The sequence below is a fragment of the Rutilus rutilus genome, assembly GCF_951802725.1.
Source record: "Rutilus rutilus genome assembly, chromosome: 8".
Lineage (NCBI taxonomy): Eukaryota > Metazoa > Chordata > Actinopteri > Cypriniformes > Leuciscidae > Rutilus > Rutilus rutilus.
Genome location: NC_140222.1, coordinates 45,071,618 through 45,097,752, shown reverse-complemented (window position 1 = coordinate 45,097,752; position 26,135 = coordinate 45,071,618). Strand labels below are relative to the sequence as shown.

The 26,135-nt window shown below is 40.8% G+C and overlaps 1 protein-coding gene across 1 annotated transcript; it reads right to left on the bottom strand.

The window, feature by feature from the left end:
* Nucleotides 1–1,552: 1,552 nt before the first annotated feature.
* LOC311295668 (piggyBac transposable element-derived protein 4-like) lies at nt 1,553–16,648 on the bottom strand (the record flags this gene model as incomplete). Its single annotated transcript, XM_084417133.1, has 4 exons — nt 1,553–1,803; nt 3,296–4,797; nt 14,579–14,684; nt 16,507–16,648. The coding sequence occupies 4 exons, from the start codon at nt 16,646–16,648 to the stop codon at nt 1,553–1,555; spliced, it is 2,001 nt and encodes a 666-aa protein (XP_084273259.1).
* Between the last annotated feature and the right edge of the window lie 9,487 nt (nt 16,649–26,135).

Below are 26,135 nucleotides of genomic sequence, written 5' to 3'. Positions count from 1 at the left end.
GGTATAGATGGCTACAGTCGCCTCATAGTCTTTCTCCGTGCCTCAAACAACAACCGCAGCAGCACTGTAATGGATTGCTTTTTGAATGCTGTGGCCAGATATGGAGTGCTTTCCAGGGTCAGAACAGATCATGGAGGTGAAAATAATGATGATGTCTGTGTGATGATGAACATTTTCAGGGGCTCAGACAGAGGCAGTGCTATCAGAGGCAGGAGCACTCATAACCAGCGTATTGAGAGGCATGTGGCGGGGACATGTGGCGGGGATTGACTAATGTTTATTATAACCTCTTCCACTTCCTTGAGAGTGAAGGTATAGTGGACATAGACAATGAAATGCATCTCTGGGCTCTTCACTATGTCTACTTACCACGGATTAACAGGGACTTGACTGCATTCATTCAACAATGGAACAACCATGCGCTGAGAACTGAAAGACATCAGACCCCAATACAGATTTTTGTCCGAGGCTGCCTGGGACAACAAGGACAAAGAACCACAGCGATGCAAGAAATCTTTGGCAGAACAGCTGGGCCAGCAGATGAAATTGTTGTTCAAGGACCATCTGAACAAGAAGAAACGACATCAGTGCAGGGGGCACCAAATGTTGACTGGCCAGACAGAGTAGCAGTACCACAGAATCACTACTCTGTGAATAACGCAACCTTGGAGCAACTTGCTGCACAATTTAATCCACTTGGTGGGGCACAAGCAGAACTTGGATTAGACATAATTTGCAATGTTTTGTCTTTTTTGACATCTTTAAATCAATCGTAAGAAAAGGACGAGTTCATCCCAATATAGAAATTATGACTGAATGTTATGGTTGACTTTCATTAAATGGACAAAACATAGAGCTAACCTTTTAAGTTTGATCAGAGTATGGTCCATTATACATTATTGCTTTCATCTTCTATTTTATTTAATGACACCAAAAACACTGTGTCCACACCAAAACATCCACAACCTTTTTTTTTGTGTGTGAAATTTGGTCACCGTTTTACATTTCTATGGACCCAAATAATTGCTGCTTGCGGCTATGACTTTAATAGTCATGTGCCTCAATGTAAAAGTCTTCTGAAAGAAAATTGTCCAGTTCCCACACCAAGTGTTGTGATGTACTTATTCTTTGACTATCAAATACATTTAGATCTTGCCCCAAAATGTTTACCAGAACTGTTATAAAAAAAGTAAAGATTCAGATGTTTGCAAAACATTAGTCAAGTTTTTATTGAATGAACATAAACATTGATTTGTTCTGTATTGTAATACAATAACATCAGAATAAAATATTTTACAAAATTTATACATGTTTCTCTAAATCTAAAAATGTTTGCTGATAATTTACTCACCCCGATGACATCCAAGGTATCCATGTATTTCTTTCTTCAGTCGAAAAGAAATTTAAGGTTTTTGAGGAAAACATTCCAGGCCTTTTCTACACAGAATAGATATCTATTCATACATGGATATCTTGGATGACACTGGGGTGAGTAAGTTATCAGCAAACATTTTTTTTTTTAAAGTGAACTAATCCTTTAAGAAGGTGACGCTTATACCTTCCCAAATCCGAGAGATCCTTTTATTGCAAGGAACATTAATTCCTTGAAATCCTCTTCTTCTGACACACCTCTTGGTAGGTAGAGAGTCAGGGCACAGGTTGAAGCATAAGGAATTCTTCTGGTTGGCTCCTCTTGGTCATAAAACTCCACTTTGCACTTTTGCTGAAACCCCAGTGGAGGGACAGAATCTGCTGCAGTTACAAACACTAGGACATCCTCAAAGGATATGCCCACATCTTCTTCTGTAAAAGACAAAAAGCTAAATCTAATTGCATAACAAAACAGTGTGCAGTTAAAGAAACACTTACCTTGAATCGACATTAGCCAGCATTCCCACAGGAAGATAGTCTCCTCCTCAAGGTCTCGCCTGTTGCTCCCTGGTGAACTCCAGACAATGTCGAAGAGGTCTCTGACTTCATTTCTTGTTAGGGCACCTCTTGTGTTGGTAAACAAGGGGAGGAAAGCTTTCCAATTATTAAGCACTACCTCCCACAACCGGCCACAGGAGTTCAGCCCAGAAGTGAACTGCTGGATAATACTTGCCACTCTGAACAGAAAAAAAGTAATAATAAGACTTAAAAATCGCTGTTGTCAAGGCACTTACAGATGGTTATCTCTCCCTCAACCCCCCCCACAAACTACGCCCCTGGATGGATGGATTTAATGACTTGACATATGTATGCATGGAACAACATGTCCACTCTAAATATGGACATTTCTTTACAATGGCAGAGACCCAACATAGTACACCTTATTAGGATATTTTTAAGAGACATTTTTGAGACAGCTGAAAGTTAAAGTAAATGTTATATATTTATTTACCTGTGGTATATGAAGTGGGTCACTAACTGCCCATAAATTGTGGGCAGATCACTCATGGAGGCTGTGAAAATATTGGGTACCCCACAGTCGCAAATCCAGTCCCCCAGGGAGTTTTTAACCCTCTGGGGTCTGAGGGGTTTTCTGGGCCCTGGAGGTGTTCGGACATGCTCTGAAATTTGTGCTTTTTTCAGTTATTTATAAACATATTAATGGCAAAGGTGTAAATTCACTCTATATAGCACAAACAGGGCTACCATAATATCTGATCAACGTGCTTGTAAATCTTTGTATTTTTAAGAGAATAATGTTTATGCGTGGTTATTTGTAAAAATAAAAATGAAGGTTGCTGAAAGAAGACCACAAAACACATACTAAATATGTGTGAATAAGACTTGACTAATGAATGTTGTCGCTTCGAGTTCTGGCTTCAAAATGATGTGAAAATCATCCTGCCTAATCGTTCTCATAAAACAATACATTGATTTACACTTTGTAAAACAGTTTTTTTTGTCATAAGAGGTTTATGCATGGGAGGGGTAATGGCCTATCAATATTAATGAGATTCAGACCAGGGGTGTGACAGACACTCCCCCACTGGCTAATGGGCCATCAAGTGAAAAACCAAAACCAAAAGGTTTTGTTTTTCAATCTGTTTTATTGTAATTCCTCTATGTGGAGAAACTAAATGTTCTAAATTTGCAGGTATTTCACAGTAAATGCTTATGCCCCGTTGATGCGGGCTCTAAGCAAAATAAAGCAAAATAATGCAAAATGAGCAAAATAAACTAAAATAAAGGCAGATAGAATATAGTTACATGTCTTGGTGCCATTTTTGAAAACAGTTCCTGTTCAGCTGAAGACACAAGTGAACATTACATGCCTGGCATTTCCAAGGTGTGTCCTGCCTTTTACCAAGCTGTCCTTTGCAAAGCACACAGATCTTGCGACCAACTGTGCAAATGTTCTTTGCATCTGAGCCCAGCTCAGCTCCTGGAACCGGCACATGGTCACTACTGGTTTGTTTTGGTGCTACTTTCTGTGACACACCACAGAGCTCTGCAATAAGCTGTTCCATGAACTGTTTATGGGTCATGTTACCACATAGCTCTTTGTGGATAAGGAAAGCATTGGTGGCAGCAATGTCCAAGAAGTGTAGAAAGATCTTTCTGTACCACTTCATTGTTTTGTGTTGTGCAGTGTAGTACTGTAAGAGCTGATCGGACAGGTCCACACCCCCCATGTGTTTGTTGTAGGCAGTCACAGGTGCAGGACATGGAAATGTCTTTGTCCTCCATGTATCTTGTGTTTTCACCCTCCTCTGCACAGTCTCACCAGTATAGGCAGATTGAATGGTGGAACAGACAGACACCTCTCGTGTGTCCATCCACTTCACAAATACAAGAGGGCCATCCCGAATCCACCTGTTGGATCCTCTGGCAGATTTTTTGTAGAGTGAATTAGTTGCATCACGTGGGCAATCCTTCCTGTTGTCCCTGTAAGTCCCACATGCACCAAACTTCATTTCAAACAGGTCTTTGAGGAGCTTTGGGCTTGTGTAGAAATTGTCCATGTACACATGGTACCCAGAGCCTAAAACTTTACAGTCCAAAAGAGATGTTACAGCATCATGTGACAGTCCATGGCCTGAAGGAAAGTTGTTCTTTGCTGTGTACACAGAAAAGTCCAAAGTGTATCCATTTGATGAGTCTGCAAGAACAAACAACTTGAAACCCCATCTGGTTGGTTTGGCTTTCATGTACTGCGTCATACCTGTGTGTGCTTTGCATGCCACCATTCTCTCATCCACAGCTAAGTTTCTTTTAGGATGATAGATGGCTTTACAAGCATGACGGATAGTGTCCATGAGAGGTTTGACCCTGAAAAGCCGGTCATGTTCAGGTGTGCCCCTCTTTCTGTCATTCTCCTTATCTGCATCCGGGTGACTCATGTGCACATTCCATGAAATGGTGCGGTATCTGTCCCGGGACATGATTGTGGCAGGAAAAGGCAAAGAGAAAAGGCTGTCTTGCCGCCAGTAGTCGCTGATGGAGCTGATCTTCACCATAGCCATGTAAAAAAGCAGCCCAATGTAGCGGTACATCTCACTGATGCTGACATCAGTCCATTTATATTTGCGGCCTTTTGCAATTGCACCAGCAGCTTGAGCATTGGTGTTGTGGCACAGAGTTGACACTGCATTCTCAGAATTTTTTTTTTGAAGAGACTCAGTGTATGCGTCAGCAGGACTCAGCTGTGGGCCAGGTTTCCGTGCAGGCAGGAATCTCAGAGCCTGTGGAACCATATCAATGTCAGTCTCTGTTTTCCATGACAGAGTAGACTGCTTGTTGCTTGTCTGAATGTTTGTCTTGGCCCTCTTTGCAACAGGTGTCTGATGATCACCATCATCTTTATAGCTGTAAAACAAACAAACAACTGTGAGCATGTTAATTACACAAAATAACAACTGCTTTTCAATCATTAAAAGTAACATTGGCCAGATGCAAAGCCATACAGACACATAATGTTTGTATAGACTATGTAAAACCAGAATATGTAAACAGAATTATACTAATATCTGAAAGGAAGGGAATAAGTGTACTTACTTTTGAGTTGTTCTCAAAACTGAACGACACCTGTCGCGTGCCCTCCCAGTGCGAGTTGCAGGTGAGGCTAAGGGTGATGCTACCACATTCCTATAAAAATAATAATATTAATATTAATAAAGGTTGAACAAAGTACTATGCCAGCACATGCATCACTGATGGACAGTCAGCATGTTGATAAAACACCATCAGGTCTAACATCTGTAAAATAGTGGGTAAATATGTACTTACTCTTTCTGATTTCTGTCTATGTTGCTGCATGTCCTCTTAGTGCGAGTTGCAGAAGCTACATCATTCCTTTAAAAAAAAGTTGAAAACTATTATTATCATATTTTAGAGTACTAATGCACAACTGATGGGCATTAGCATGCTGATAAGATAACACAAAGAAAAAATATGTAACATTATCAATCAACCTCCAAAAATAAATACAGTCATACAGGCTCATATTGTAATAAGTATATAAACAAAATTGAACGAACATGTAAATATGTACTTACTCTTTCTGATGTTCGACTGTGTTGCTGCTTGCAGATGAAGGTGATGCAGCTACATTCCTTTTTTTTTTAAAGTTGAAAACTATTATAACATAAATATTTCAAACTATATTACCATTAGTCTTTATGAATAACTGATGCGAATAATTGTAGACACGTGCTGTAGGCATATATTGCGTGTCAATGGGCCATTACGGAGATAGCACAACGCAAACATTAGAAACATTAACACATTTGCAATTCATCAGCTGGGCATATTTACACATTTCAGCACACATTTGCAATAGATATTTGCAAGCGCTCTTCGTTGATGATAATGAGGCAGCATAAACACTAGTCAAAATAAATGCTATGCTGTATAAAGTCTTCTGAAGGCACGCGCCGAAACGCGTTTGTGCAAATAAGTTTATGCATGAAGCCTCTCTCCTACTTTATACAGCAAAATCATTATTTCATTTTATTTCGTTTATGTTGATTATATGAAAAGTGAAAAGCATGAGTAAGATCATGTGCAATCGCGAGACAAATGGAGTGGGCAGACAAGATTTTGACCATTTCATTAAGTTTATTTTTTGTATAAAGCCTTTCTTTAAAGTGAATTTTGTTTTGTATTAATTGTATCTTAATTTTAATCGTTGTTTCATCAACCAATTGCCTGTATTTAATACATAAGATTTAAAAATAGCAGGCAATAGAGCTCCGTGTCGGCATGTGAACTGGAGCTCGCCTCGTAAATGAACCTAAACTCATAAGCTTTGCCTAAAATACCAGAGAAATATATAGAAAGCTCGAAATGTGTTATTTTAAACAAAACTATTAAAAACGAAAGAAAACAGACTGCATGAAGCCTCTCTCCTACTTTATACAGCATAGCCTAGACCATTTAAATATAAATTACTCTGAATGACAAGTATGGAAATGGTCCAACCAGTAAAATATGTAGCCTACGTTTATATAAAATAGCTTGTCAACTTATGCAAGTAAATTTAAAAAGACTTACTCCTCCGAAATATTATCCACGGCTGGATCAAGTCGCTCTTCAAAATACAAACGTTCGTCATCAGAATCCCGCTCTTCTTCTAAAGGAAAAAGTGAACTCTTCATCACTATCCAGGACTAGCTGAAGGGCTTCCTCACCAGTAAATCGTGTCATCTTCCAACGACGCAGGAAAGTGAATGAATGAAACTTGCTGGTTTGAAGGCATTTCAGGGGGCGTTTACCTTATTTTGCATAGATCACCTCAGCTCATTATCTTATGAATAGCGCGCTCTGCGAGTGGGTGTGAACTCATTACAGTTAATTAGATGAGACGGGAGAAACTGTACTTCTCTTTAGTTTCATACAGATTACATTGCAGGAGAATATTTGTTTTGAATGTGAATTGTTTTATTTAAAAGTAGAAATTTAAAGCTTTCTTTAGACGCATGTTTCATGGTTGTGTGATAAGTATTAGCTGAGTTTCAGTTCATTTTCCAGACTTGTTTCAGAAAGATTTTTGCGGAGACAGAGTGAGCTGAAAGCGCACCCTGTTTATTTTATTTATTTAAAAATAAAAACAAGGTTTTGATGTTAATGTGAGTGTACACAAAAAAAAGAAGACCCTCTATAGTTTATAATCATGTATTTATTTTATTTTTAAGTTTATGTTGCTGCTATGTGAAAAAAATCCAGCAAAACGCGCCGGCGCGTTTGCCGACCTCAGAGGGTTAAACAAAGGTAAGCACCATTAATATTTATGAAGATAATGGCACGACCAGCATTCACCGAAACATCCTCAGCACCACAACAGCAAATCTTGTTGGGCAAAGCGATCGGTAGGAGACAATCTGGAAAAACAGACATCAATATTAATTGTAACAGTTTACACTTGATATGTAATCCAATCCATATAGCGGTCACATACCTTGCTCACTAACTACATGTTCACCAGTGCTGTCTTTTGTAACGATGCATTTCGGTGACATGGCTTTGTAAAAGCCTCCCACAAATGACTCCCTGTTGTGTAGAACATACTGGTGATGCACTGACACATCACAGTTACTGCAATACAGTTCTTTGGGGAGGCAGTCTCTGCATCGAATAACAGCCTCTTCCACATGACACTGTTGGCAAGCTTGTTGAGGTGTCCTTCCGCTTGTTAACATGGCTTGTAAAAGATGTGGTCTTGATTTTTGCCACTTTTCGTCACATAGTTCATGCCGCAAACCCCAGGTCCGTATGTTGGAAGTTTCTGATGGATAAATGTCTGGGCTGTCTAAGCTCTCCTTGTGTTCTTGAAAATTTTTGTCTTTAGAGGAGAGGGATAAATGGAGTTAAAGTATTTCACAGTTTTTTCCAGCCCTGTACTAAATGGCGTCAGCCATATAATTTTCATATCCTGTAAAATACAAAATTAGTTATGTACATATATTGTATCTGACATTGTCTCTTACCAATCAATTGAAGTGTCTCCTCAAACCATCGAGGTGAAGTGCGTGTGTAGGAATACATACAATAGGTACATAATACAATCAGCAAGAATACATGCAGTGCTAAAATGTACAACAGTTGTGCATGTTGTTAGTTATAAAAATTAATAATAGTACATTCTCACCATCTGTTGTATCAGCAATGTCTTCTGATGAATCTTCATATTGAGGTCGTGTCGACCTCATTCAACATTCAGATGTGACTGGAAAATCATATGAAAACTTTAGAGATTGTCTAAAATTTCATGACAATTTAGAGGAATGCCCCTTATAATTGACATAACACATACTACCTCTTGAGGGAGTTCGATTCTCAATAGTCATTCGTCCCAACTGGTCCCTCTTTCTCCACCGCACTGAGTCAATGTTCTTGCTCTTACATTTGGCCTTACATGGATCCTTCTGGAATAAATGTATTGATTAATAAATTGCAGCTAAATGAAATTGTACTCATTGAATTGTATAGTCTAGTATGCAAATAAATGGCAACAGTTATCATTTTTATAATTTCATGTACTTTGTTTCTTAATTCGGAACTAATTATATCAATTAGCCGACTATCAACATAATCGTCCACGTCTCCAGTGAGTGTAGAAACGTTAGGCCTATCAAGAGGAATCTGTTTCTGTAGTCTTTTCCTTCTTGCCATGTCAAGTCTACTCTCAGGGTTCTTGACCCTGCTCCAGAAATACGCAATATTTTACGTTTGCTTATTTTTAAATGTTGTTTATTCAATATCGTTCAACTGTTTTACCTCTCGGATTAAACTCGCAGTGGTGTACCTTCATAATTACTATAGGCCATAGATAGATAGATAGATATGGCCCGTGTAAACCCCACTTCCGGAAAATTAGGGTTCAAATGGCACCATTACAAACTTATTTCCCGTTTCATTGAATATATTAGCTAGATTTCCATTCTTCCAGTATTGTACAAAACATATAAAAAACATATAAAAAAAACAAATAAAAAACATATGTACATTGTACAAAACATATAAAAAATAAAATGTATATCCTACATTTACATGTGATAAGCGAATAGGTATATTTTATAATTGTTTATATAATTAGAATCATTTAAATTGCGAACTGTCAACGAAACTGCTGGAGTAACATCCTGGCCTGACAACAGATTACTCTGTGGTGTGTCTTCAGCCTGTTAAATCCTCATTAGTTTTTGTTGTTGCTGTAGTTTTTGGTGTTTTATTTAAAGAAGACAACACCCTTACAAAAAAACACATGAATTTCACATGTGAACGCATGTGATCACATGTGGATGCATGTGAAGTGTCTAAAAACCACATGTAATTTATTGTGACACCATGTATTGCTATATTTCAACATGTGAAATCATGTGAATCACATGTGAACACACGTGTGAACCATAGGCGTAATTTACGGGGGGATGGGGGGGTTATAACCTAAATGTTAAATGTTCAGACACAAATGAATGTGTATCTTCAGTACTGGTCACTCAGACTGAATGAAATGCATCAACTTCTGTGTTGGAGAGAACAGATGTATTCTGTAGCAGGTTGGTGGAGTTTTATGCATACCATTGTATTTCAAGATGCTAAATATCTCACTGGTAGAGGAACATGGTCCAGAGTAGAGTTTTTCCTCATTCCTCAACTTCTAGAAGACTTTGTTGGCTGTTAGGTTGAGGATTATATAAATTCAAAACAGAACACAACCAATGTGAATACATATGCAGAGTGTCCACACATAGTGGTTGAAAATATATATACAGGTGCATCTGAAGTCAGCACATGATTGTGGTTGTACTGAACCAGATTGAGAGATAAAAAGTCTCTGCAAATGCTTCTCAGGTTGACATTTCTGTATTAGAAAATCTGTATTCAAATTTTTTTGAGATACCATATCTTTGATTTCTATAAGCTGCAATAACACACACACACACACACACAAAATGGGTTACCCAATTTTTCAGCATAATCAAATTCTAATGTTCAATTCACGCTTTAAGCGTTATCTTGTTGATAACAAGGTACGAGATGGTCGAAGAGCAATAACATGATTCCTTTGAAGCATATGTCACTAAGAGGTCTGATTCTTTTCACAGCTCATTCAACATGGAAGACTTAAGTCAGAACATATATGGGATGATTACATATATTCACACTTAACAACTGTGATGGAATTCACAGGGACCCTAACTACAATTTGCACTGAGAACCCTGGCATAGTATAATTGTAAGAACACTTACAAATATGAAATGTGTCCCCTCCAACATCTCATTTAGTCCAACGCCCCAGTGGCAGTTCTAGAACATTTCAACTGGGGGGGCCAAGCTGGGGCCAGTTGTACTGTTAGGGGGGCCAGTTACAATATACATTATTGTTTAGGCTGGCCACAGGGTGTCCAAGCTTGTTGTCACAGGGGCACTAATAAACTGTAAGTCTCATTCTGTATTTCAGATTTATTTTACAAGACGACTGATAACTTGTCCAAATTTGCAATTGCTGCAAAAATGACAAAGTTTAACATGCATAACACACACAACCAATGGATCTATTTTAAATGTGTGCAACATACTTATATGATTTCGTTAGGATACAGCAATTCTGTTTATTCAGTTCACATTAGAATAAAAAATTCTGATTTAGACGACTTGGATTCAGTTACTGTGAACGCACTCAAGTCGGACGTTAAAGATGACAATTTCAGAACTATGCTTAGAATAGCCTGGCTAACGTCAGACATCGTGCGCGCAAGGCAGCAGCCGCATATAGGAAAACTCCAGATATACATTCAATGGGAACCCAGGCTACTTAAACTACGCCTACGCGCATAAATACTGATTCGAGGATTTTAGCGGGAGGCCTTGGCGGGAATCGATTATTGTGACATCACCCGTCTGGACCAGAGTGCATTATGGGCGACTGTTAAATCAGGTCACTGCAGACGATCGCGAAAACAATCGATCAACCGAACACATTAAGAAGTAAGTACAATAGTTCTACATTTCGACACCCTGCTTTACTGATATTGGGGTCCGGAAGGTCGGGGCATTTTTTCATTTGTTTTTATTAAAAGCTATGTGTATTTATCCAGGTATGCCGGGACGTAAGAAGAACCAACGTCAGTGTGTTGCTTGCCAGCATTTAATATATGTTGCATGCAAAAAATGCCCTCACTGCAAAGCACAGCAGCCTTACAAGAAAAGACTGATTGAGGCCAGAACCAAGTTTGCAGCTCAGAAGTCTGAATATGTCAAACACATAAAGAAGAACTGTAACCAAACCCATGTGCTAGAGTCAAGCTTCAAAGTGGTAAGTGGTGCATACTAATAAGAATGCAATTTACTGTAAAGTTTGACTTTTTGAATTAAGATTATTCTGAACATTTTTAATCTGCATTGTATGTAAGTATACTTACACTGAAAAAAAAGGAAAGCTGGGTTGTGAGATTGACATAAAAATATTATGTTTGATTTACATAACTATATTGTGTTAAACACCGAAATACAATAACTGTTAAACACAATATAGTTATGTTAATCAAACATTATATTTTTATGTAAATCTGCAACCGCAACCGTCCATTTTTTCACTGTACCCACATTTATTTTTTACCCAAATACTTTTAGTAGGTGAACTCACATGTTGTGAAATATCAGTATTACTGTTAATTTTTATTAAACATTTAGCTACTCTAAACCTGTGATATGTATATTTAAATCACTGTACGCGACTTTATTAGGTGCATTCAGTTTCAACAAAATAATGAACTCTTGGGGTTTACATTGTATAGGCTAGCTGTATCATAGCCTGATCTCACCCCAAGGTGTACATCTAACATAATGTTGTGTTTATTTTTCTATAGAGACAGCAAATTAAAATTAAGTGTGCCAAGGTGGCGTGTAATAGGTACGCCTAACTTTTTTGTGTTTGATATAAAATAAAATCATAACTTTTTATTCATTTATTTTTGTATAGAATTTCCTCTCTTCTCAATTCCATGTTCCAAATCCTGCCTTGTCTGCCGCTTCGCTACTACTTGTATAGGTCTGTGGGATGACAAGGGGCACGCACATGGTTCATCCAACCATATGTCGCTTGAACCAACAACTTTTTCTCACTGTTCACCTTTATTCGGATCATGCACAGAATGTTTACGTCAGAGATCTCAAACCGGTTCCACGGAGGGCCTAGTGTATGCTGGTTTTTAGTCTTTACCTTCAATTAGTGACCAATTAAGACCTAGACTGCCAGATGATGGGAGATCCTAACCAATTACTGACCTACTCAATCAGTTTTGTACAAGGTAAAAGAGTAAAACCAGCATACACTAGGCCCTCCGTGGAACTGGTTTGAGACCTATGGTTAACGTTAACCGAATATACTTCAATAAAGGAGTCGCTGGAGAGCGACATGACAGGATAGAGAATCTGATTTAAGTAAACAAAACCCTGGGCAGCGCAATGCCAATTCTGCACTGGTTCGTGCAGGCGGCCCAAGGAAAGTCAGACAGTACATGTTAGACTCGAACTTACGACCATCGTGACGCAGACTGTCCGGCAATGCAGCGACTTAGCCACGCAGACCCCTGTACTTACAGTACACTATTATACATTATGTAAACTTTCACCTAATCTTAACCCTAACCTCTGTAAGTTCTTGCCTAACCTTAAATGCCTAACCGTTCCCAATATAAAACTATGTCATTTCTATAGCACACAAAAATGTAATTTGGTGTATGAATAACACATAAATGTACAGTGTAATCCCGTGTTAGCAAGGGGTGAAATCGGGTTGCAGAGCCATATGTCCATTATGGAGATCATATTGCAGCTTTTCATATTCAACGAAGAAATAAATAATACAATTACTAGTTTGTTACTAGTTTACTAGTGTACTTGCAATGTAATTTACACATATCTTGGTGTGATCACATTTTAGCTGGATCGCCTTGAAGCTGTTGGATACTACCCCATATTACTTTTGGGGAGTTGTCATCAGCAGCATTGGGCTGAATCTTCATGAGGAGCTTGTGGGAAAGCTGAAGGAGCTCTTTGGGTCAATCCTGAAGTGTGAGTGAATGTTCAAAATCGAAACATGTATTTGGTGGTAATTACTGTACATTTATGGTTAATAATTTAATTTAGAATTATTTCATATTAGTGATTTCTAAATGTTCATAATTATTGTCTAAAGTGTTTGTAAAATTGTTTCTGTTTCTTAAGTACACTCCCGAAATCTGGAGAAGGAGAAGGTAGCTGAAGTTGAAGACAGTATCCCTGCTAGGGAGTCAGCTGGTCAGGAAGAGGATATGATGCAGCAAGGTACAGACTGTTTTCCAGTCAACGGCACACTGACGTAGAAAGGGATGTGTGTATCCTATAGGTGCAAAAGAATGTACAATGGGCTTGCAACTTTGGAAAAAATTAATAGTTGTCCAAATTCTGTATTTTATATTAATATTATCTCACATTGTAACCATGTAAAACCAATTATTCTATTATTATTTTCAATTTGAAAAATAATTGCTGCTACCCAGCCACACATCTTTAGAATCAGCTGTAGCATAGCTTAAATATAGACATTGATGGGTACCATAACAGTAATTTTTAGCTGTAATGCAGTGGATTTCTCATAATGACAATTAACATACACTGAACACATTTTTTTACGCAAAACTTTTGTTTTTGCCCTCATTTTTCATGAGCTGAACTAAAAAATGTTAGACTTTCTGTACATAAAAGGCCTATGTCTGTCAAATATTGTTCACAAATCTGTCTGAATCTGTTAGTGAGCACTTCTCCTTTGCCAAGATAATCCATCCACCTCACAGGTGTGGCATGCCAAGATGTGGATTATACAGCATGATTATTGCACGGGTGTGCCTTATGCTGGCCACAATAAAAGGCCACTCTAAAATGTGCAGTTTTGTCAAACAGCACAATGCCACAGATGTCGCAAGTTTTGAGGGAGGGTGCAATTGGCATGCTGACTGTAGGAATGTCCACCAGAGCTGTTGCCCGTGAATTGAATGTTAATTTCTCTACCATAAGCTGTCTCCAAAGAAGTTTCAGAGAATTTGGCAGTATATTTGGCAGTATATATGTCCACATCCAGCATCTTCACATCCAAGGTCATCTGAGACCAGCCACCCAGACAGCTGCAGCAACATTCGGTTTGCATAATTAACAAATTCAACCATCTCAGGGAAGCTCATCTGCATGCTTGTCGTCCTCATCGGGTTCTCGACCTGTCTGCAGGAAAAAAAATTAGGAAACCTGGATTTTATTTGAATTTATTACACTTGGAACTATGAAATACACTAGTAACTCAAGGCCACACGAAAGAACTACAGTATTAACTCTAGAACTAGAACATGTAGAGGATGGATATTTTCCTGGAAAAGGTCTTGTTCAAAAATGCAGGCCACGGTGAAAAAGTATTTGTCTCATCTCAACACAGGACAATCACAGCTGGTCAGGAACAGTCAGGTACAAATTCAAAATATTCCTGAAGATTCCCACGTCAGGACTTCTCGGGGCCTCTGGCCCAGGAACTGCTCTTTACTCTGACTTCTCTCAGTATTTATCTATTTGGAACTGAACATCTTAGCCAATCCCAGGTCTAACAGAAGACCGTTACCTCATCTTGATGACCTTGAATCCATTGCTTTTCAACAGATTCAAGATGATCTGTAGTAAACTTATCTTGGTCACATTTGTGTCTCCTGTCCTGTTGGTAACCCATCCTGTTAGTATAAAAGAGATAGTCATAGAATATAATAGAGTTGTAAGCTATAAGTTTGTCTATCTGCGCCTCATTCTGATTTTAAGAATAAGTTTAGCCATTGATGGCCTCTCTGTGCCCTTTCTGAAAATCCTGCACACTGCACAATCATCCTGTCAGTCATCGAGTGGCCTTGAATTGAGAAGAGAAAGCCCCTCCTCTTTACAATAACAAGATCAACAGGCTTGTGTGTGTGATGTCCACACTTGACACTACCCTATGACCTAGTTTATAAGCTACAGGCCTGTAACAACAATGGCATCTGCTTTTCGCATTAAGTGGATCATGTGATGGCAAAACACATCGTCTTTGTCCTTGCTGGTTAATAATTGCCCCACGAGGACCAATTTACCAGCACCCATGTGACTCGTATCCCCCAACGTTACAGCCTCATGACATTCCGCACACACACACAAACACCCTTTTGTGTATAACTGAGAATAAGAGAAATATCTTTTCTTTTCTTTTCATAATGTGTGTACATTCCTATATGCACGTGTGATAGAGGTTTGGTTTGCTAGAGTGTAGTTTTGAATTCTAAAGGTTCATTGAAGGGAATTCCTCAGTCGTGTCTTGTTGTAACCCTACCTCAGACCATAAAACTTTACGACCCAGGAGAGCAGGCATTCCAGAATTACACACACACACACACACACACTCTGGACCTTGAAACAGATCATCTATGGCAAATTTTTGTGAAGGAAGACAAGCATGTGAAGTTTATCTGGCTTCAAACTGAAGCCAAACACTGTCTGAAGGTTTCCTGAAGAACTGAAAAGCTCTTAAACCTGTTGTTGCACTGGCGCCAATAAAGTCATGCAGATAGCAGATTTGAATAAAAAAATCAAGTGCAAATACAAATACAAAAATAAGATGAGTTAAGAAAACGGGGGTTCTTAATTTTAATAATCACCCTGTATTAAATATATGAACACAGAAACCCCCTGTTAACAGTTAATGTCACGTTTCCCATTCCATGATGACTAGTAAAATAATATCCGCGTCGCGTCTATGACAACTCCAGGTATTGCACACCGGACACGCACTTTCTCAGTTTATGGCCAGCAATATCATTATGTTTAAGGACATTATGGAATTGAGATAATGTCTGTACTATGTTATGATTATACTGTACAATTAAATACAATAGTTGCTGAGTCTGTGAGTGTGATCTGAACACTTTTTTCTGCGCTCTGTGTTGCGGCAGGATTTTGAACAAGGTCCTGAGCCGTTGCTGGGCACCGCGGACAGACGCCGAATAGAACCGCGCTGTGCTTCTCGTCCGGTGTGTGTACACTCATACAGAATGTGTTCGAATTTTAAAGACGTGGCGCTGCGCTTCTCGTCCGGTGTGCGACCACCTCTAAGGTGCTGTTTTCTTTGAAGCCGAAGAACTCTGTTGTTAATACTGGCGAGCTCAGCTTACTTTTTTCGGGTGTGGACAGAGTGTTTCACTCTAGCTGCGCGGGCGCGGACGAGCGCTGCGTCTAGAAAACGCCAATATCGCCAATACCGGTATATTGTATTGCTCTAAATTAACACGATGTCGATATTTCATGCTTTGAATATCACGATTATCGTCAATACCGGTATATTGCGACACCCCTAGTTTACACACTTCATATTTCTGGAACCGAAAGGTTTAAGTCAATCGACACTGTAACCCGAGCCAGGAGACTGTTTCAGACAAACAAAGGGATCTTCCCGCTAGGAAAAATCTCGACATCTGATTCGTCCTCCCCGAAGAAGGGGACGTTGCTTGGGACACTGATAAAAGTCCAAACCTTCAGTTTCCTCTCTCTCTTCTCTCTTCGATCGCTCTCCTCTCATCGAGCGCTCTGACCTCCACGCGCAGCTCTCCTCCTCCCAGCGGAACCAGCGGGACAGGCCTTGCTTTGGCCTCGGGGACGCATGCCCTCGCGTCATGTAGAAGCTGCCGTTCTTTGCAACTAAGTCATATACTCGCCTCTTCCGTAACGGGAGATGAATCTTACTTTCCGGTAAACGTTACATTCAGTGAGCCGTTCAAGCTTCCCGCGACACCGGAAGACGCAGCAGAAATAGGACACCGGCAAGAGAACGCTTGCTTCCTGCCTCAGCATCACTCGAACAGAGACCAAACTTGCAAGTATATTTATATCTGCCTAAAAGTGATTCCAGGTGTCTCGTGAACTTAGGTTCCTGTATGTAATAATTACTAGCTTTTCCCTTCTCTATATTTCTTTCTTTCTTTCTTTCTTTCATGTCATTCATTCCGATCACGTCATGTTTGTTTAAATGTTTGTTTGTTTGTTTGTTTTATTGTTTGCATTTTACGTACGTTTATATTTGTAGCTTATAATCTCTAGCGTGTGCCATTTTATTAATAAACCCATTTATACTTTTAACTGTCTCTGTGTTTGAAAACCCACTTTTTATAAAGTCAATGAAACAAAAGATCTATAAAGCTACAGGCTCTATATTAGGCTATCAGACTACCTTGAGTAGTTTTAATTTATAAACCCAAAGAGGTTTTATCTTCGTGGCCAGAAGATAAACTTTCTTGGAGTTTTGTAAACAGGAATACTTCTTCTTAACGGTGATAGTCTTACATTTATTCGCTGGACGAATAACGGATGACGAGACCAGTTACAGAACGAGGCATTTCTTATAATTGATAAAGTAAATGCATATGCGATTTATGAATTATGACCATGAGTTATGATTATTAATATTTCTAAAATTCCCTATATCCTTGAGCTAATTCGCATTAACCCAGAGGCATTTACGCTGCAGGCCTCAGGGCCCGATGTACTAACGCTTTTGCGCCCACTTCAGGCGTATTTGTTTCGCAAACTGCGCATAAAAGCATGGCGAGGTTATGTACTAACAGGCCGCATCGAGGTGGAAACGCAACCTGCCTGGCGCTGAAACTGAAAATGGCTAATAGCGCCTTCCGTGTAATGCATATGCATTCATGGGAGGATCACATAAAGAGATGGGAGGGGAAGCGTTAACTGCGCCTAATTATGTATTCGACGTTATGTAGCCTACTAAAACCGCCACTGACAGGGCGTCTCTATTTTGCGGTGAAGATTCCCCGCCTCGGAAAAGCAGGTGCAAACCAGACGTAGTACTATTTCTAATAGGCTAATATACCAAATGCAAATCACAATTATGCTTTATGACATTTTCTATTATCCTTATTAGCTAGTGGAGAAATTACCAAAATGAAATGACCAAACACAAAATCGATTTAGTAAGCTTACACTTAAAGATGGCCAATAGCCTAACCAAAACTCCAAACGTAGCCTTAATGTCCAAATTAAAGATGGCATATATTAGAGTTACGTTTCATTAGCATGTCAGACATTTTAATTGGAAAATACAAAACCATGTGTGGACGAGTATAAATGAACATTTTAAGTGTTGCAATAATCCCGGTCACTTTTTTTAATATCAGCAATGGCCGGGTGGGTGAATATTATTTGTACAGTAGGATATTTAATTAAAAAATATAAATAGGCCTAAACGTGACCTATACAAAGTCCATTTACAATCACGACTAATTATCTTATTCAGACTTACCTTCATTTTCTAATGTGATCTAAGCAGCTATCGATTCATTCCATGCATTCCACAGCAACCAGCGTTAATGCACAACCTCTTAAATTGTGGTACATTGAATTTGTGTACTGCGGGACCTGCATCGTCTGTTAAAGCCAATTTTTTCTTCATAAAGTTTAAGGTCCTGCCACCTTTTTTCACCTTTTCCACCTGTTTGTGGGTCGAGGATATTACAACATCCTTTGTAATTTCGGTCCAGATGGCATTCATTTGTGTCGGTGTGGAATTCCGGCCATGTATAATATTTAAATTCGATGCCTACTCATAAACAAGCAGATCATATCGCTAAATCTTTTTTTCACCGTTTTGACTGACCGATAGAGAGAGAAAGAGGCCCATTCAACTGCACGTTTAAAGGGCGCAGTGTACGATGTAGTGGGCGGAGAAAGGCGCAGACTACACAAACACCTGCAACCTACGTAAATATGAAGCAAGGTGCGGTCTCAATAAAAGTGCTTTCTGCGTCTTCTTCAAGGCGCTAATAACGTTGCGCTTGCAAATGTACGTACATCTGGCCGTCAGTGTCTTAAATGACCCTGCAGAAAATCAAATAGGCCTCAAGATCCTAAATGCATAACACTCTCATCTAGTTATACCATTCTACACTGTTTGAACATTTGAACTGATTTCCATTTCTCAACAAGCATCACAGTAGTTCTTGAGATTTACAAAAAAAACATTAAAAGTGAAATAAAATAATATAATACTGGTAAATGAAATCTGGCCATTTACATTATCCTAAATCTTGAAGTTGAATTGGAGGAGCACACAACATGTACAGTAACAGCCTTTGACAGAAACAATGACTGACAAAGAATCAAAGAACAGGGGCAGACTAAATATAAATACAGATAATGTAAACCAGGTGTGAGTAATGGAACTGAACTGAAGAAGCATAGGAAGTCCATAAACGCTGTGTGATAATCATGTCCAGGAAAAACTAAAAACCAGGAATGCAATATACTAAACTAAACACAGAGACAAAGGAAAAACCATAACCGGATTACACTAGACACAAGACAGGGAAACACTAGGAAAACCATTAATGGAATTCCATAGAAACAAGATACAGACATGCAGGGGAAACGATGACATGAACACTGCAACATCATCAGTATACCTGGTTTTACTATTGATAGGTATGAGTTTGGTTGAAATTAACAATTTTGTTTTTTTTCCATAAACTATTGACAACATTTATCTAAAATTAAAAAAATATATTTATATTGTGTCATGAGTCAGGTCACCTTCTCCCTTTCTCTCACACACACACACACACACACACACACACATGCTCGCACACATACACATACACACACGCGCATGATCTTTTCATCCATTCTCGCTCTCTCTCGCCCTCTCTCACTCTCTCTCTCTCGCTCTCTCTCTCTCTACCCGCACCTGTTAGTCATCTGACACCTGTTTCCATTTTCTCCCTAATGCTCTCTCTTTATCTAGTGTTGGTTCTAGCAGTCATTTGTCGGATTATTGTTTCTTGTCATGCGTTTGCACAGTTGCTCTCTTCGTCTTGCAAGATATTGGAAGATACTCACCTTGTCCTGTCTGTCCGGTGCGTCTGTGTCAACCTGTCTTGTTTGTTCAGTTCAGCCAGCATCAAAGTGTGTCCGGAGCCCTGTTTCAGCTGCGTGAGTTTCTCTGCGTACTCTGACTGAGATATCAACTGTTCTGTGTTCTCCTACTCTACGGGTGACCAGATAAAGTCTTCATCGAGACGACTTCAAGTTTCGACTGTTTGTTTTTCTCCAGCTCTGTGTGCTTCAACGACAGACTGTCTTGTTTCTTGTATTCATTAAAGTTTAATTTTGAGAACCTCTGCTTTTGGATCTTTCCTTATAAACTGTGACAGAATAATCCGACCAAACATGGATCCAGCGGAGGAGATGCCTGTCCGATCGGCGGTTGAGATCCAGGGAGCTATGCTTGGCAGGCATGAGGAGGAGCTTGCCGCTGCCCATCAAGCTGTTCGGAGCCTGGCTGATCAGGTTACAGATTTGTCTGCCCGTTTTCTTCACCTTCTCCAGGAGCCCTCCAGATCTTCTACCCGACAACTGCCCTCAGAGCCACGAATCAACAATCCATCCTGTTACGCTGGTGAGCCCGCTGAGTGCAGAGCTTTTCTCATTCAATGTGAGGTTGTCTTTTCTCTCCAGCCCCAGACTTATGCGGAGGATCGGGCTCGCATTGCTTATGTTCTGTCTCTTCTCTCGGGACGTGCACGCGAGTGGGGGATTTCGGTTTGGGAGGCTTGATCTGAATGCTGCCGCTCTTTCGGGCTCTTCAAGGATGAGATGATTAAGGTCTTTGATAGATCAGTATTCGGCTGCGAGGCTTCACGTCTTCTTGCTGTTCTACGACAGGGCAGAAGGTCTGTGGCCGATTTCGCAATAGAGTTCCGGACCTTGGCGACTTCAAGTGAGTGGAACGAGCCCGCACTTATCGCTCGCTTTCTAGAGGGGCTGAACTTAGACCTTAAGGAGGAGATCTACGCACGTGGGTCACCGACTCAGCTGGATCAACTCATTGAACTGGCCATTCGCTTGGATAAGTGTTTCGAGCAGAGACGACGTGTTCGTTCTTCCTATTCCAAGTCAAGCGATTCCCTCTCAACCACCGCAGCTCCTGTTCACATCCAGTCTGAGGCTGAGCCCATGCAGGTTGGAAGTGTGCACATCTCTTCAGAGGAACGACAGCGGCGGATACTAAATCGTCTTTGTCTTTACTGCGGTGCGGCTGGCCACTTTGTTTCTTCCTGCATGTTAAAAGCCAGAGCTCGCCAGTAGATGGAGGGGAGTACTGGTGAGCGCATCCGTCATTTCCTCCTCACCCAGATCTCGCACTACGATCTCCGCTGTTCTTCGCTGGGCGGGCTCCTCAGCGACTGGTCCTGCTCTCATCGACTCTGGTGCTGAGGGCAATTTTATCGACGAGAGTTGGGCCTGTGAACACAAGATTCCTTTGATCAACTTGACTACAGTCTACAACTGTTTTTGCCCTGGACGGCAGAGAACTCTCTTCAGTTCGCCGCGTCACCAGCCCGGTGAGTCTCACTGTTTCCGGCAACCACCAAGAGACTATTTCTTTTTTTCTTTTTCAGTCCCCTGGTACCCCTATTGTTTTAGGCCATCCCTGGCTTATTCAACATAATCCTCAAATTGACTGGGTCAAGGGGTCTATTCATACATGGAATTTATCTTGTCATGTTAACTGTCTTGTGTCTGCTCTCCCTACTGTGTCATCTGTTTCTGCGTTTCACGAGGAACCTGATGATTTGTCTGGTGTCCCGGAGGAGTACCATGATCTGCGGGTGGTTTTCAGCCGTTCACGGGCCGTTTCTCTACCGCCTCACCGGCCTTACGACTGTAGTATTGAACTTCTCCCTGACTCTATTCCTCCTCGCGGCAGATTATACTCCCTTTCGGCGCCCGAGCGCGTTGCTCTAGAGAAGTATCTTACCGAGTCTCTCGACGCGGGCATTATTGTTCCATCCTCGTCTCCCGCCGGCGCGGGGTTTTTCTTTGTAAAGAAAAAAGATGGCTCTTTGCGCCCCTGTATCGACTATCGCGGGCTGAACGACATAACGGTCAAGAACCGTTATCCTTTACCTCTTATGTTGTCGGCTTTCGAGATCCTACAGGGCGCAAAGATATTTACTAAGTTAGACTTGCGCAACGCCTACCATTTAGTGCGCATCAAGGAAGGAGACGAGTGGAAGACCGCGTTCAACACCCCCTTCGGCCACTTTGAATACCGGGTTTTACCTTTCGGTCTGGTCAACGCTCCCGCTGTTTTTCAAGCCTTAGTTAACGATGTCTTAAGAGACATGCTAAACGTTTTTGTGTTCGTTTACTTGGACGACATTTTAATTTTCTCACCATCCCTCCAGGTACAAATTCAGCACGTACGCCGTGTCCTGCAGAGATTGCTAGAGAATCGTCTATTTGTTAAAGCTGAGAAATGCGTCTTTCACGCTCAGTCGGTTACTTTTCTCGGTTCGGTAATTTCTGCGGAGGGGATCAGCATGGACCCCGACAAGGTTCGAGCTGTTCTTGATTGGCCGGTTCCAGATTCCCGAGACGCGCTTCAGCGATTTTTGGGGTTTGCTAATTTTTATCTGCGTTTTATTCTGAACTTTAGCCAAGTTGCCGCCCCTCTGACTGCCCTCACCTCCTCCAAGATCAAATTCGTTTGGACGGAGGCTGCTCAGAGTGCTTTTGATCGTCTTAAGAGACTCTTTACCTCCGCGCCCATTCTGATCACTCCTGATCCTACGCGTCAGTTTATTGTTGAGGTCGATGCCTCCGAAATTGGGATAGGAGCTATCTTATCGCAACGCTCTTCCCAGGATGACAAGGTCCATCCGTGCGCGTTTTACTCTCATCGTCTTTCGCCCGCAGAACGCAATTATGACGTTGGTAACCGAGAACTTTTGGCGATCCGTCTAGCTCTTGGTGAGTGGCGACACTGGCTTGAAGGAGCCAGTGTACCATTCCTTGTCTGGACGGATCATCGCAATTTAGAGTACATCCGCTCTGCGAAACGTCTAAACGCCCGTCAAGCCCGCTGGACCTTGTTTTTCGATCGCTTTGATTTCTCTATTTTGTTTAGACCTGGTTCCAAGAACCTCAAGCCCGACGCGCTTTCTCGACAGTTCGACTCCTCAGAGGGTGCATCGACCAATGAGAGAATTTTACCTCAGCACTGTGTGGTCGGAGCTGCCGTCTGGGGAGTTGAGCAGGCTGTTAAACGGGCACTCACGCACACCATTAGACCCCCCCGCTCACCTAAGGGTACATTATTTGTTCCCGTTACCGCTCGTTCGACGGTTCTTCGCTGGGGTCATTCTTCCAAATTAGTTGCACATCCCGGGGTAAGAGGAACTCTAGCGACTATCCGTCAGAGGTTTTAGTGGCCCACTCGAGAACGCGACGTTCGTCGTTTTGTTGCAGCCTGTTCTGTCTGCGCCCAGACCAAATCTAGTAATAGCCCACCGGCAGGTCTGCTTAGACCTCTTCCTATTCCTTCACGCCCCTGGTCGCATATCGCTTTTGATTTTGTAACTGGGTTACCTTCTTCATCTGGGAATACGGTTATTCTCACCGTCGTGGACCGTTTCTCTAAAGCTGCACATTTTGTTCCTCTCCCTAAGTTACCATCTGCTCTCGAGACCGCCCAAATTATGGTTAATCACGTGTTCAAGATCCACGGTCTTCCTTCGGACCTTGTGTCTGACAGAGGTCCCCAATTTACCTCTCAGTGCTGGAGGGAATTCTGCCGACAGATAGGGGCTTCCCCCAGTCTGTCGTCAGGATTCCATCCACAGACCAATGGGCAAGCCGAAAGGACGAACCAGATTCTTGGCCGCATGTTGCGTAGTCTTACCTCACAGAATCCCGCGTCATGGTGTGATCAGCTTCCCTGGGCTGAATATGCCCACAATTCCCTTCCTTCGTCTGCTACAAGGTTATCTCCATTCGAGGCTAGTCTTGGTTACCAACCTCCTGTATTTTCCGCGAAAGAATCACAGATTTCTGTTCCGTCTGTCAAAGTTTTCATTCAGAGGTGTAAGCGTACCTGGAGGAGGGTGAGAGCTGCCTTATGTCAGTCCAGGACACGTACACGTCGAGCCGCCAATCGCCACAGAATTAGATCTCCCAGGTATGTCTGCGGGCAGAAAGTGTGGCTGTCCACCCGCAATTTGCCTATTCAAGAGACGTCACGCAAACTCATGCCTCGTTTTATCGGACCTTTTCCCGTCGTAAAGGTTATCAGTCCAGCCGCCGTAAAACTTAAACTGTCCCGCGTCCCTCCGGTTTTTCATGTGTCCTGCATTAAACCTGTTATTCATGCGCCCACCCATCCCACCCCCCCTCCTTGGTGCAATAATCATAATTGTATAATAATAATTGTCTCAAAATAATTGGCTATCATACATCTTGGCATGCTCTCCACCAGTGTTTGACATTGATATTGGGTGATTTTATGCCATTCCTGGTGCAAATATTCAACCAGCTCAGCATTGTTTGATGGCTTGTGACCATCCATTTACTCTTGAAAGAAAATGCAGGTCTCAATATTTTCCAGAGCTCTAGGGTAATTATTCTGAGTTAATGTGGAGATCCATTTTCTGCAACTATGCTCTTATGAAACATGATCACATTGCCTGTATCTGTGAACTCTCTTTGTAATGTCCACCTTTGAAAAATTTTGTTATTATGTAATGGGTAGAACATTATATGACACTCTTCTTTTCTTATAAGGTCCTTTAGAATCTGACACTGTGGTGCTCACCCTTAACCCATGTGCGGAGGAAAATGAATCTGACACTGTGGAGCTCACCCTTAACCCATGTGTGGAGGAAAATGAAACTGTGTGTGAGGATTCTGCTGGACCAGATGCTGCAGTGACAGAATCCACGATGGATGTTGCTGAGTGTGAAGACATGGCACAAACAACATTCTGTGGTGATTTGGTTCAGCCTGCAGAGCATGGTAGGCATTCATTCACATTGGGTTTAGGCCCACTTTAGAACCATGAAAAACAAATGTAGAAAATAACCTATAAATACTGTTGTCCATCATAACTTGTTGCAGTCAAAGGACACCAAAAACACAGAAGTTGTCCCAAAAAAGAAAGGGAGAAAAAGTTGTCAAAAGACACGTAAGTATTTGGAACGTCTTGGCCCTTTACTGTGCTTGTCTTGCCAAAAAGCGAGACAGAGATCTGAGATCAAGGTGATCATAGTGTTTTAATTGTCTGTACATGTAAAAGTGAGGTATCTGTATAATATCTTGTTTCCTTTTCCTTATCATCTTATTGATATACTGCATTCTGAAGTGATCCAATAATGTTGATTACAAAACATCAATGCTTCCGTAATGCTTATGTCAGTTGTGATCATATAGGTCTGCCATGCGAGGAATGTGCAGAGCGGACATCGTCCGGAAACTTTCTTTATTCAAAGATTCTAAAAACAAGAGGGGATCTGGTAAGTTATTGATTCTTCTATTTAATAAAGATTTTTTTTTGTGGGGGGTGGTATTTTTTTATGACAGGACAGTAGTAAACACAGGCTAGGTAGACAGAGAGCAGAGCAGGGCTTAAACAAATTCTTAAAAGTGAATACAATAAAATCCTATACATTGTCTATGTTCCTAAATCGTTAGAAGTACTTATTTAACAGCCTGATCCATCAGTCAACTCTCTCACTCAGGGAGAAAAGGGTAGAGCTAGCACAAGTGTTACAGTACATCACCTGGAGAGAAAGGGTCTGTGCAGATTAATGCTTTTGATATAACTTTGCAAAATAACAATTAGTATATGTTCTTTTTTAAATAAAATCCCCAAATCTGGAAGCCCAATTGCTTTTGGTTCATAAAATATACATTTTGCATAATAAATGTCAGTAAGACATTTAAAGTGATGGTTCGGAGTTAGTTAACCCCTGGGGTTGTTTGCAACTTGACATCGTTCCAAACAACCCCTCATCAGCTTATATCCCTTGTTAAAACATTGGTCGAGAAAGCGCTATCAGCTGATTGACTAAATGCATGCGCTAATGGATCCAAACATGCTTCGTACATTACCCCACTAATAATGGCCAGAATCGTACCAAACTTCGACAGTAGTACAAATAGTTTTTGTACTTATAAAACGAGGCATAGCAAAGTTTGTTGATTAAATGCAACAAGTCTAATGTAAATGTTGAATGATTAAAAAAAACATATGCATCTTTTTCAGGGATTTATTCGATGGCGTCCGTGTGCGACCTGGTATGTATGAATTTTAG